General features: G+C 41.1%; 2 protein-coding genes across 9 annotated transcripts in view; both read right to left on the bottom strand.

Annotated features, from left to right (window-relative positions):
- CATSPER3 (cation channel sperm associated 3) overlaps nt 1–3,997 on the bottom strand; it is a 43,926-nt gene extending 39,929 nt beyond the window's left edge. For 6 of the 8 annotated variants that reach the window (XM_028493263.2, XM_055086772.1, XM_055086773.1 and 3 more), the window contains exons 1-2: nt 3,856–3,896; nt 2,845–3,098 (exon numbers count right to left, since the gene is read on the bottom strand). In XM_028493263.2, coding sequence (XP_028349064.2) covers nt 2,845–3,002 — 158 coding nt within the window. In that variant the 5' untranslated portion in view covers nt 3,003–3,098; nt 3,856–3,896. Of the gene's footprint in view, nt 1–2,844; nt 3,099–3,727; nt 3,790–3,855 lie in introns of those variants that run through there. The other 2 variants (XM_055086771.1, XM_055086775.1) reach the window with 2 other exon arrangements.
- A 284-nt stretch (nt 3,998–4,281) lies between these two features.
- Nucleotides 4,282–10,410, bottom strand: part of PCBD2 (pterin-4 alpha-carbinolamine dehydratase 2) — a 54,259-nt gene continuing 48,130 nt past the window's right edge. Inside the window, exons 3-4 of the mRNA XM_024125503.3 lie at nt 5,728–5,808; nt 4,282–4,537 (exon numbers count right to left, since the gene is read on the bottom strand). Coding sequence (XP_023981271.1) covers nt 4,442–4,537; nt 5,728–5,808 — 177 coding nt within the window. The 3' untranslated portion in view covers nt 4,282–4,441. The remainder of the gene's footprint in view (nt 4,538–5,727; nt 5,809–10,410) is intronic.

The following is a 10,410-nucleotide window of genomic DNA, read 5'->3' as shown; positions in this document are numbered from 1 at the left end:
GAGGCCACAACAGTGAGAGGCCCGCGTACCGCAAAAAAAAAAAGAAAGAAACACTTTGATTAATGTCCCCAGGCTTCAAACCTTGGCCTCACCGTCTTATTCTATATTCTCTCCCTCAGGGATCAAGCTCCTCCTACTGCCTCCTTTGGTCATATGCCCCCTGATGCCTTCTGGGCTCCTGCCCACACCCTGACAGTGGCCTCCTGGAGCAGCTGCTCAGAGAGAGCCTGAATCAGTTCTCCATCTCTGTTTCCACCCGCCCCAATTCATCAGTGTGCCTAATCCCGCCGGGCCATATAGGAGGCCCTCGGTAAATCTGTGCTATGTGAATATACCTCAGGGATCGTTATGCTCTCTCAAGTAGCTGAGCCTAGTGGGATTCTATTTCCAGGAATCCCAAGGATACACTACTATGCTTCCACTCCTTAAGCTCCAAAGCACACTTTTGGGGAGAAATGAAGAAAAGATTAAGAATGTAAAAAATTCTTTCACGACGCTTGGAGGGGTGAGAAAAGATGGCTAGCTGGAAGAAGTCAAGAAGAGAAGAGCTGTTCTTGGTGTACAATATCAGCACAGCCAACCACAGCTGAATGTGTTTTCTTTTTATTTATTTATTTATTTATTTTTGGCTGCGTTGGGATGCACGCGGGCTTTCTCTAGTTGTGGCGAGCGGGGGCTACTCTTCGTTGCAATGCGCAGGCTTCTCATTGCGGTGGCTTCTCTTGTTGCAGAGCACGGGCTCTAGGTGTGCGGGCTTCAGTAGTTGTGGTCCGTGGGCTCAGTAGTTGTGGCTCACAGGCTCTAGAGCACAGGCTCAGTAGTTGTGGTGCACGGGCTTAGCTGCTCTGCAGCATGTGGGATCTTCCCAGACCAGGGCTCGAACCCGTGTGCCCTGCATTGGCAGGCGGATTCTTAACCACTGCGCCACCAGGGAAGCCCCTGAATGTGTCTTCTGAAGTCACTGATGAAGAAATCTAGTCTGGGACTGGAACTCCAGTTGATGAGTGGACTCAGAGGTAACCAGCTTATCCAGGCCTACTGAAATCAACGGTATCTTCTCGTGGATAGGTGGGCGGGACAGGCACCCTGGATGAGAAGCTAAAGGGCCACCTCCTTCTGCCCTTCTAGCAGCAACTCACACTCTCCCTGACTTGGGCAGCACCACCTTAGCCACCGCACACAGTCAGTAGGCACGGCAGCTTGGTGACTCAAGTCTTCTGACCAAGAGTCATTCCTAGTTACATGTAACTAGAATTGAAGCACAAAGCTCACATATTATATCCAAACCCTATTACAGCTCTTGCTGTTTTGCAGAAATTTTACAAAACTGAAAGTTATAGAGTTCAACTAGTATATTTTTAAACTCTGGATTAGAACGTATACAGACTGCTCCACGTTAACACTAGTAGTCCAATACCTCAGCACACTGCCGAAGGTCAGGTGTGTGTCCATATGCAACATACATGAGACATGTTTTTGTCTCAAGCAAAAACATAAAGAATCATGCTTATTCTACTTATCTAAAGATTTCCTAAATTCTATCAACGTCAGAGAGTAACCACAATTTTCAGAACTTTCACTAACTTCATTTTAGAAGAGGACGCTGTCAAACGTGCTGCCCTGATTTATTATCTATGGAGGTCATGCAAAGGGTCATAGGTCATATCTATTTAAACCCCCTCTACTCCAGTGATCATTTAAAAGGAAAATGGAGGGAAACCAAAGCTTGCCACATCAGAGAAACCACTGTCATCACAAAGATTTGGAACAGAAGAAAAGGTGGGGCCTCCAACTTTGGCAATGTCTCTTTTAAGTTGAAATGTCAGTTACTTAGAGCAAGTCTGGGGATTCATTCTGTTGGAATTTACCACAAGGAGTATCACCACAGACTTCTGATATGGGATCTTTGATTCTCTAAAGTTCATGAGTTCCAGCAGATGCGACACCCCTTAACATGGACCTTATGTCAAATCCTCACATAGATGCTAATTAGTAGCTACATTCTCAGGTCCTGACAACTGCAATTATTAGCTGTACCCTGCTCTCTCCACTGTGCCATACACAGTACAGGTTAATAGTTTCTAAGCCTCTCAGACTTACATTCAAAATAGGGGGAAAGGTTTCCATTCACGGTACAGTGAAAAAATTTAAGTGACACCACAAGGGAGCAAACAAACAAATCCAGAAGGTGGAATATTCTACAGGACTCGGTTTTTACAGTAAGTCAGTGATATGGAGAGAAAGAGGGAATTGAGGGCAGGAGGCTCGCTCGCTCTAGATTGGAAGCTTAAAGAGACACAACAACCAGATGTGATGGGTGGACTTCATGTGGATCACTGATTAGAACAAAATTACTGTCCAAAGACATTCTTGACCTTCAGAACAACTTGATTTGGTTTTAGGTGATACCAAGAAATCATAGTTTATTTTGTTTGGTGTGATAATGGCATTCTGGTTTCTACAAGAAAATGACCATATTTTCTAGAGATGTTTACTGGAGGATGTAGGGGCAAAATGACATGCTATCTGGGATTTGCTTTTAAATACTTTAGCAAAGAAAAAGGAAATGGGAGATTATATCATGTAACTGGCAAGATCTTGGTAACTGTTAAATCTGGGTGATCAGTACATAAGGGTTGAATACCCTATTTACTCTATTTTAAAATATGTCTACACTTTTTCATGTTTAAAAATTCATGTAGAAAAATTTGAAGCACTGAGCTAGAAATCTTTGGTAATAAAATGTATAAAAGCTCCCAAATCTATAATATGGGGAAAAGTTTATAAAAACACATGGCTTTGCTTTTTCCTCTTTTTTAAAAAAATTTTAATTTATTTATTTACTTTTGGCTGCGTCGGGTCTTCATTGCTGTGCATGGGCTTTCTCTAGTTGCAGTGAGCAAGGGCGACTCTTCGTTGCAGTGCACGGGCTTCTCATTGCAGTGGCCTTCCCATTGCAGAGCACAGACTTCTAGTTGCGTGGGCTTCAGTAGCTGCAGCATGCGGGCTCTAGAGCATGGGCTCAGTAGTTGTGGCGCACGGGCTCAGTTGCTCCGCAGCATGTGGGATCTTCCCGGACCAGGGATCGAACTCGTCCCCTGCATTGGCAGGTAGATTCTTAACCACTGCGACACCAGGGAAGTCCCTGACTTTTCCTCTTAAAAATTTCAAAGAAGTACAAGTTCTAGTGTCCAGGCTCTGGATCTCCCAGCAGCCACAGAGTCTGAGGTGACTCTTCTCTCTCTCTCCCACCCCCCCCACCCCCGGTGTACACTCCACACCCGTAGGGCAAAATGACTATACCTGCCAGGCCAACAGAACCGGCCGAAAACTGGCTTCAGAGAGCTCAGCTTCCTTATCCTACTTCCATATGGCTTTTCAGACTAGGGGCCAGGGTTGGTGGGGAGTGGGGGGGATGAGAAGCTTTGCTTGTTGTAACATAGAGTGATTTTTCTGGCCTCTGATGTAAGGTAGGGTATAAAGATGATCCTTGTTAAATCCTACTACTATAAGGAATGTTCCTTGCATAGATACATACACATTCTTTTAATCTACATTTTAATCTCTTTAATAACTACATTCCTGAGTTCCTTCAAAGAACAGTTACTGCAATTTTTAAATAATAGGTTACTTTATATTCCATTTTACTCATGTCAGTGACACATGGAGTAAACAGAGCTCATTACTGGAAAATACCCAAGTAGCTTCTAGCTCAGTGGCTACTTACCCTCAGTTCAGGGGTCACAACATGCAAATGATGGGAAAAAATGAACCTTGGTTCCTCCTTCCCTCAGTATGTCAAATAATGACCTGGCAAGTTGGTCACTGTGACAGTGAATCCTTTTATTGCCTCACCTTGCTGGAAGCCTTGGACAAGACACTTGTCTTCTTCTTTCTCCCTGTCTGAAAAGGAAGGATAAAACACTAGACAGCTCACCCAATTTTTGAGATCTCTGTACATTAAGTAACTACTTAAGTAGTAACAACAGCTAAAATCCAAATCAACTTTAGCATCATAAAAATCGTTACATACAGTTGAACCCTTTACCTATAGAGTTCATCATTCTTTTTCTACCTTACAATTGCTCTCCAACACAATGCATTTGTAAAGTCACCATAATCACTTGAATTTCTGGGTTATAAAAATGTGTGAATGCTCCCCCATACCCATTTCTGGTCTTTAAAAATGTTATTCCTCTTTTTTAATATTATTAATAGAATTACCCGGGTTGATTTACCTTATATGTGTGATTAGATATAATGAAAAATACCTCAGGCTCAAGTTTAAATCATTTTTATTTAAGCACTGATTTTACAAAATGTGGTCGTTCAAAAGGTGAACTAAATTTACGCCTTAATTTGTTCATGTGTTGATAAATTGCCTTCAAAATACATTGGAGCTAGATGTGTATATAAGATTTTACATGCATTTTAGAAGAAATCACACAGAAGCAGCTGCTTTTTCAATAAACTTGGCCAGTTTCACATCTCTTTTGGTCAGTCCTCCGCAGTCATGTGATGTGAGAGTTATCTGAACCTAAGAAAGAGAGAAGCAGCTTTGAAAACCCTGAGTTGCAATTCATGATGCTCTCCTTTGGTAGTTCAGAAACCAATCTATTACTCAATATTTATCTTTGAGAATTGAGGAGATTAAATGATTTAGAAAATACTATATTATGAATAAGCAATGCATTTCCAAAACCCAGTAAACTCCAGGCTGGGCCCAGCAGCCTCCTAGGGATAAAAAGGTTCTCTCATAAGAAGGGCAAATGAGCTACCAGAATCTCAAATCTTGACTCTTGGGGAAAAAAAAAGAGAGAGAGAGAGAGACTGAGGTACCACTTTAACTCCCATTACTTTAATTACACCAACTATTTTCAGGCCACTGAGAAAAACTAAGCTATCAAATGTAATATCTTAGCAATCATGTTAAAAAAAAGCCCATTTCCAAATTAGGGAAGGGGGGGTGGGGTGGAGGAACAGACTGTTGCCTCTTGACAAATCAATTAAAAAGCAAAAACAAAATTATGAGCAAAGAGAGGCAACTAGGAAATAAAAGTTTATGCTGGTACCTGTATGCTCTGAATTATTCCAATTAAATCACAAAAATGTGAAATTTTCTTTTTTCAAAGAGGACTTTCAAAGAGATAATAGAAACCTCACAGAAATCTAGATGATAAGAAATTGCACATGGCATGATCACCAAGGCAAGGACACTTTTTGGGCAAGTGTGATTCCTCTCAGTGTGCCCCCTTAAAACTACTTGATGAAGTCTTTTCAGTCTGCTCTTTCTCTTAAGAAGGTCAGTTCCCGCTGAGAATAGAGAATTTAATAAATAGTTCTTGAGCAAATTTATTAAATAAGGCCATATCTTTCTTAATTGCTACCATCTCTTTCAATAATTTACCTTAAGAGGGTTTAAAAATTTATCTACACGACAGATATTCAAGTTTAATTCAGAAGTCTAATTTGGCCCAACTTTTCCATACTAGTGTCTGTAGAAGATAAGCATGAAAATAAAGAACTTAGTCACTGTTGTCTTGAGTAGATCTGAACATTTTTTTTACTAATTTGCAGTAATACACAGGGATTCTGAGAGAAAGAATAAGAGAATATTTTCCTAAGCACAATGACACTTAGCTGCACAGGATGACAAGCAAGAAAGGAAGAAAGAAGTTTATTAAACTCCATGATTATGGTGATTCCAAAATCAGGCAATTCAGTTACCTTGTTGTACACATTGAACCACTCCGGGTGATGATTCATCTTCTCTGCTTGTAGGGCAACTCGGGACATAAAGCCAAATGCCTGCATAAGATGAAGTCGAAAGTGATGACTGACAGTGCCCCCTGCCCTGGACCTGAGAGAGATACCAGAGCAACCCGACCAGAAAAGACATGGCTAGAATCCTTAGGGAAGCCTGGAGAATCAAATATGAAAGCGAATGCTCTCCACAGAGCTGGGGAAGCAGTGTAGCAGGACTGTGACCTGCTGCTGGATGGTGAAAAACAATCAGGCTCAAATAAACAAACCGGGAAATTGGTCTCACCCAGTGACCTGCCTGGGCTGTTTAATTTTCCTCAGGACAAGACTCTCCAAAAGTAGGAATAATTTCCCCTTATTTCAGTGTCCTGGATCTCACTACCTGGCCCTAAATCTTAGAAGTCACTTTTCTTGCAGCACTGCTCCTTTTGTTTTTAGTAACTGGGTTGCTAACTAAGGCATGGACCACAAAGACTATGGGAAAATGTCTTGTGAGTGTGTCTTAAGCCAAAGCTCCGGTAGAAATGAACAACCATCCCATCCGCCAGGCAGGACAGAAGAGGATGAGAGACTGTTTTCATTGACATCCAGAGTGGAACAGAAAAGATGGGCTTGCCCACTCAGGGTCTTCTTGCTACTGCTCAGAACTGCCATTTCGAGGAGAAAGCACTCCGCCTCGGGGCAGAGGGCTGCAGAGCCAGCCACAGGAATAAGTGGGGGCCTGTAGGGCACTGTCTTCATACCACAGGGAAAGTGCAAACCGAATTTTGTTAAGCAGAAGGCAAACTTGTCCTGAGAGGATAAAAACCATTTTTTTGCTTGCTTTCAAATTTTTATGAGGGTAATTGCAAACAGTAGGAGAGTTTGTCTCTTTCGTGTCCAGAAGGCAGAAATACTTGCTAAGACTCTAAGGAAGTGGTACATTAATTACAAAGTTACAGTGGAATTCACAGGCATTACCCATTACAGCCACATAAATAAATATTTAACTTCTTTACCCCTATCCAGAAAAACCAATCTGATGTTAGTTGGGCTATGTTTTCTGGATCACCAAATGACATAAGAGTGCATATCCAAGTTAACAGAAATATGGAAGATGCCATTTCCAAACAATTCTGTCATTCATAATGGTTCCTATCTCAGAATCGATTTTATTCAGGATAAAGATTTCCATTTTGACACTTAATGCCTGAAGAAGAGTCTTCCCTATTAGGGAAAGGAAGGAAGTTCAAGAAAAATCCATTTAACTATGTATGGAATTATCAGTAGGAAAACAATATTCACTCTCCCACGCCTTCTCATTTCATAATTTGATTCTCTATGTGAGGGGAAGGAACAAGTCAAATGAGAAAGTTTGTTTTAATTATTCAAACACAGAGTTAACCTGTATTAAATTATTACGAGAATTTTTACCCTGTTTGCCTATAATGCCTTATTCTCGTTTAGCTTTAGAAGATTTACAATTTCATCACCACCCCGAGAGACTTTAAAGGCATGGATTTCTTTCTTTTTTAAAAAAAATATTTATTTATTTGGCTGCACAGGGTCTTTAGTTGCAGCATGCGGGATCTTTAGTTGTGGCACACAGGATCTTTTAGTTGTGGCATGCGGGATCTTTAGTTGCGGCACACAGGATCTTTTAGTTGTGGCATGCAGTATCTTTAGTCGCAGCACACGGGATCTTTTAGTTGCAGCATGTGGAATCTTTAGTTGCGGCATGCGGGCTCTTAGCTGCAGCACGCAGGATCTAGTTCCCTGACCACAGATTGAACCCAGGCTCCCCTGCATTGGGAGTGTGGAGTTTTAACCCCTGGACCACCAGGGAAGTCCCAAGGACATGGATTTCTGAGCCAGAGATTCAAATCCCAATTCTACTACTCAACTGTCATGTGATTTAACTCTGAGCCTCAATTTTCTTATCAGTAAAATGGTGATAATAATAAAAAGGTCACGTAATTATTTTTATTTAAAAAAAAGAGAGAGATGGGGATATAAGAACACTTAGCACAGCAGCTGGCACAGAATGCACATACTGCTACCACTACTGCTTCTGGCCAAACTACATACCGTAAACCCCACAAAACATAATGGTAAATGAAAAGCCCTCCCACAGACTTGAGAATCTAAGATTCCAGTTGCTTTCTCTCAGAAGAATGGCTCTCTCCTTTTCCCATGTGCCATAAACAGAGACTGACACACAGATACTAGACAAAGAGATAATATACGGTGGAATAACACCTTGATGCAGACTGACTGGGGAAAACAGCTGAATAACAAGAAATCAGGTGTCTAAGTTCTTAAGCCCTGTAGCCACAATTTCTTTGAACCAAGCTATCCTAAAAGGTCCAAAGTGATGCTTAGAATCCTTTAACATTGCGCAAGAGCCAAAGGGATCTACTGAGTGGATGATCTGAACATGATCAGAAGTGCTCCTCAAATCTCTGACCACCAGCATGCTATCAGCGTAGTAGTAAAATCTATTCCATCACAAATATGACTTAAAAGAGAACATCCATATCCTAAGAGGTACATTGATCAAAGAAAAAGCATCTACCCTATCTACATACAATGTTAACAAAAAAAAAGTACATCCAAATACCCTCCAAATTTGTATTTTCCTCAGTTTTGCATATTTCCCTTCAACTGTCACCTGATATTTACATTTAATAAAATATCGAAAAGCCTGATAAACCATTTACACAGGATCCTAATTCTTCCTTAGGGAAAGAATACTCTATCTGTTATGGGAGCAAAAAGATAATTCCAAATCCTTCTTCCATATAACAGAACAAATTAATCCTCCAAACATTTAATTTTTTAAATAAATTTATTTATTTAATTTATTTTATTATTATTATTTTTTGGCTGTGTTGTTTCTTCGTTGCTGCGCGCAGGCTTTCTCTAGTTGCGGGGAGAGGGGGCTACCCTTTGTTGCTGTGTGCAGGCTTCTCATTGAGGTGACTTCTCTTGTTGCAGAGCACAGGCTCTAGGTGCGCAGGCGTCAGTAGTTGTGGCACGCACGCTCAGTAGTTGGCTAGGTGCGCGGGCTTCAGTAGCTGTGGCACACAGGCACGGTAATTGTGTCTCGCATGCTCTAGAGCACAGGCTCAGTAGTTGTGGCGCACAGGCTCAGTAGTTGTGGCGCACAGGCTCAGTAGTTGTGGCGCACAGGCTTAGTTGCTCCGCGGCATGTGGGATCTTCCTGGACCAGGGCTCGAACCTGTGTCCCCTGCATTGGCAGGCGAATTCTTAACCACTGCACCACCAGGGAAGCCCCAAACATTTATTTCTAAATCCACAAATTAACAACATCCATAACAATACACATTCAAATTAAAGTAAAAGAATTTCTGCAAGGAAGTTAGATGAGTAGGTAGGAGAGGGAAAAAGCAAAACCTCAAAGGGGAATTTTGATTATATGGAATACAATAAAGAAGGAATATGACTAAACAGCAAACTTGGCAGGCAGTGAAAAGCATCTGTCCCTTCTTTCAAAGATTTATTTTTATAGCCCTAGCTACTTGTTACCAGGATGCCAGTTGGAATCTAAAAGCCTTGAGCTAGCTAAAAGTACAGGCTTTCTAAACCATTCCATCAAAGAAATCTGCTAACAGCCCAAGGCAAAACAGATACCAGCAACCCAGGAATAAGCTTAGAGAACAGGACTGAGAAAATGGACAAATGAAGTAGAAATCAACACGAGTTTAAAATAATTAGAAAATAATAAATACAGAAAACGAAATACATCTAACATATAGATAATTGTTGTCAATGAGAGAACAACAACTTAAAAAAAAAAAGAAGAAGAAAGAAAAAAACTGGACATGTAATTCAAGAAAAATTTCCAGAAACAAAAGATTTAGTCTATAGATTGTAAGAATTCAGCCAGGTCTACACATTCTAGCGAAGTCAGTGAACTATGAAGATAAAAAAATTCTTTTGGCATCTAGTCAAATAAAATCAACTCACCTATAGTGTTGAAAAGAATCTGGCTGACTTCAAACTTCCACATATCAACATTCAACATATAAGTTAGAGGAGCAATGCATATAAAGACTTTAGGAAATGAAAGTGTGAAGAATTTTATACCCATAGACTTCCCTGGTGGTTCAGTGGTTAAGAATCCACCTGCCAGTGTAGGGGACACAGGTTCGAGCCCTGGTCCAGGAAGATCCCACATGCAGTGGAGCAACTAGGCCCATGCGCCAAAACTACTGAGCCTGCGCTCTAGAGCCCGCGAGCTACAACTACTGAGCCCGCGTGCCACAACTACTGAAGCCCGCGTACCTAGAGCCAGTGTTCTGCAACAAGAGAAGCCACCGCAGTGAGAAGCCTGCACACTGCAACGAAGAGCAGCCCCCGCTTGCCGCAACTAGAGAAAGCCCCCGCATAGCAACAAAGACCCAACGCAGCCAAAAATCAATAAATAATTTAAATTTTAAAAAAAGAATTTTATACCCAGCTAAACTGTTGTTCAAAATTAATGCAAGAGACATACGTTTTTTAAATGCAGTAACTCAGGGAATAATTTCCATTCACCCTTTTTGAGGAAATTTTTATTAAAGGATGAAATACAAGTAACTAAGAGATGAATGCAGAAACTATACCAAAGGTATTGACAGTGAGTAACAGCTGAGTGAATTCACT

Source organism: Physeter macrocephalus, chromosome 8 (genome assembly GCF_002837175.3).
Source record: "Physeter macrocephalus isolate SW-GA chromosome 8, ASM283717v5, whole genome shotgun sequence".
NCBI lineage: Eukaryota > Metazoa > Chordata > Mammalia > Artiodactyla > Physeteridae > Physeter > Physeter macrocephalus.
The sequence above is the reverse complement of the archived record's forward strand: the minus strand, read 5'-3'. Positions and strand labels throughout refer to the sequence as shown.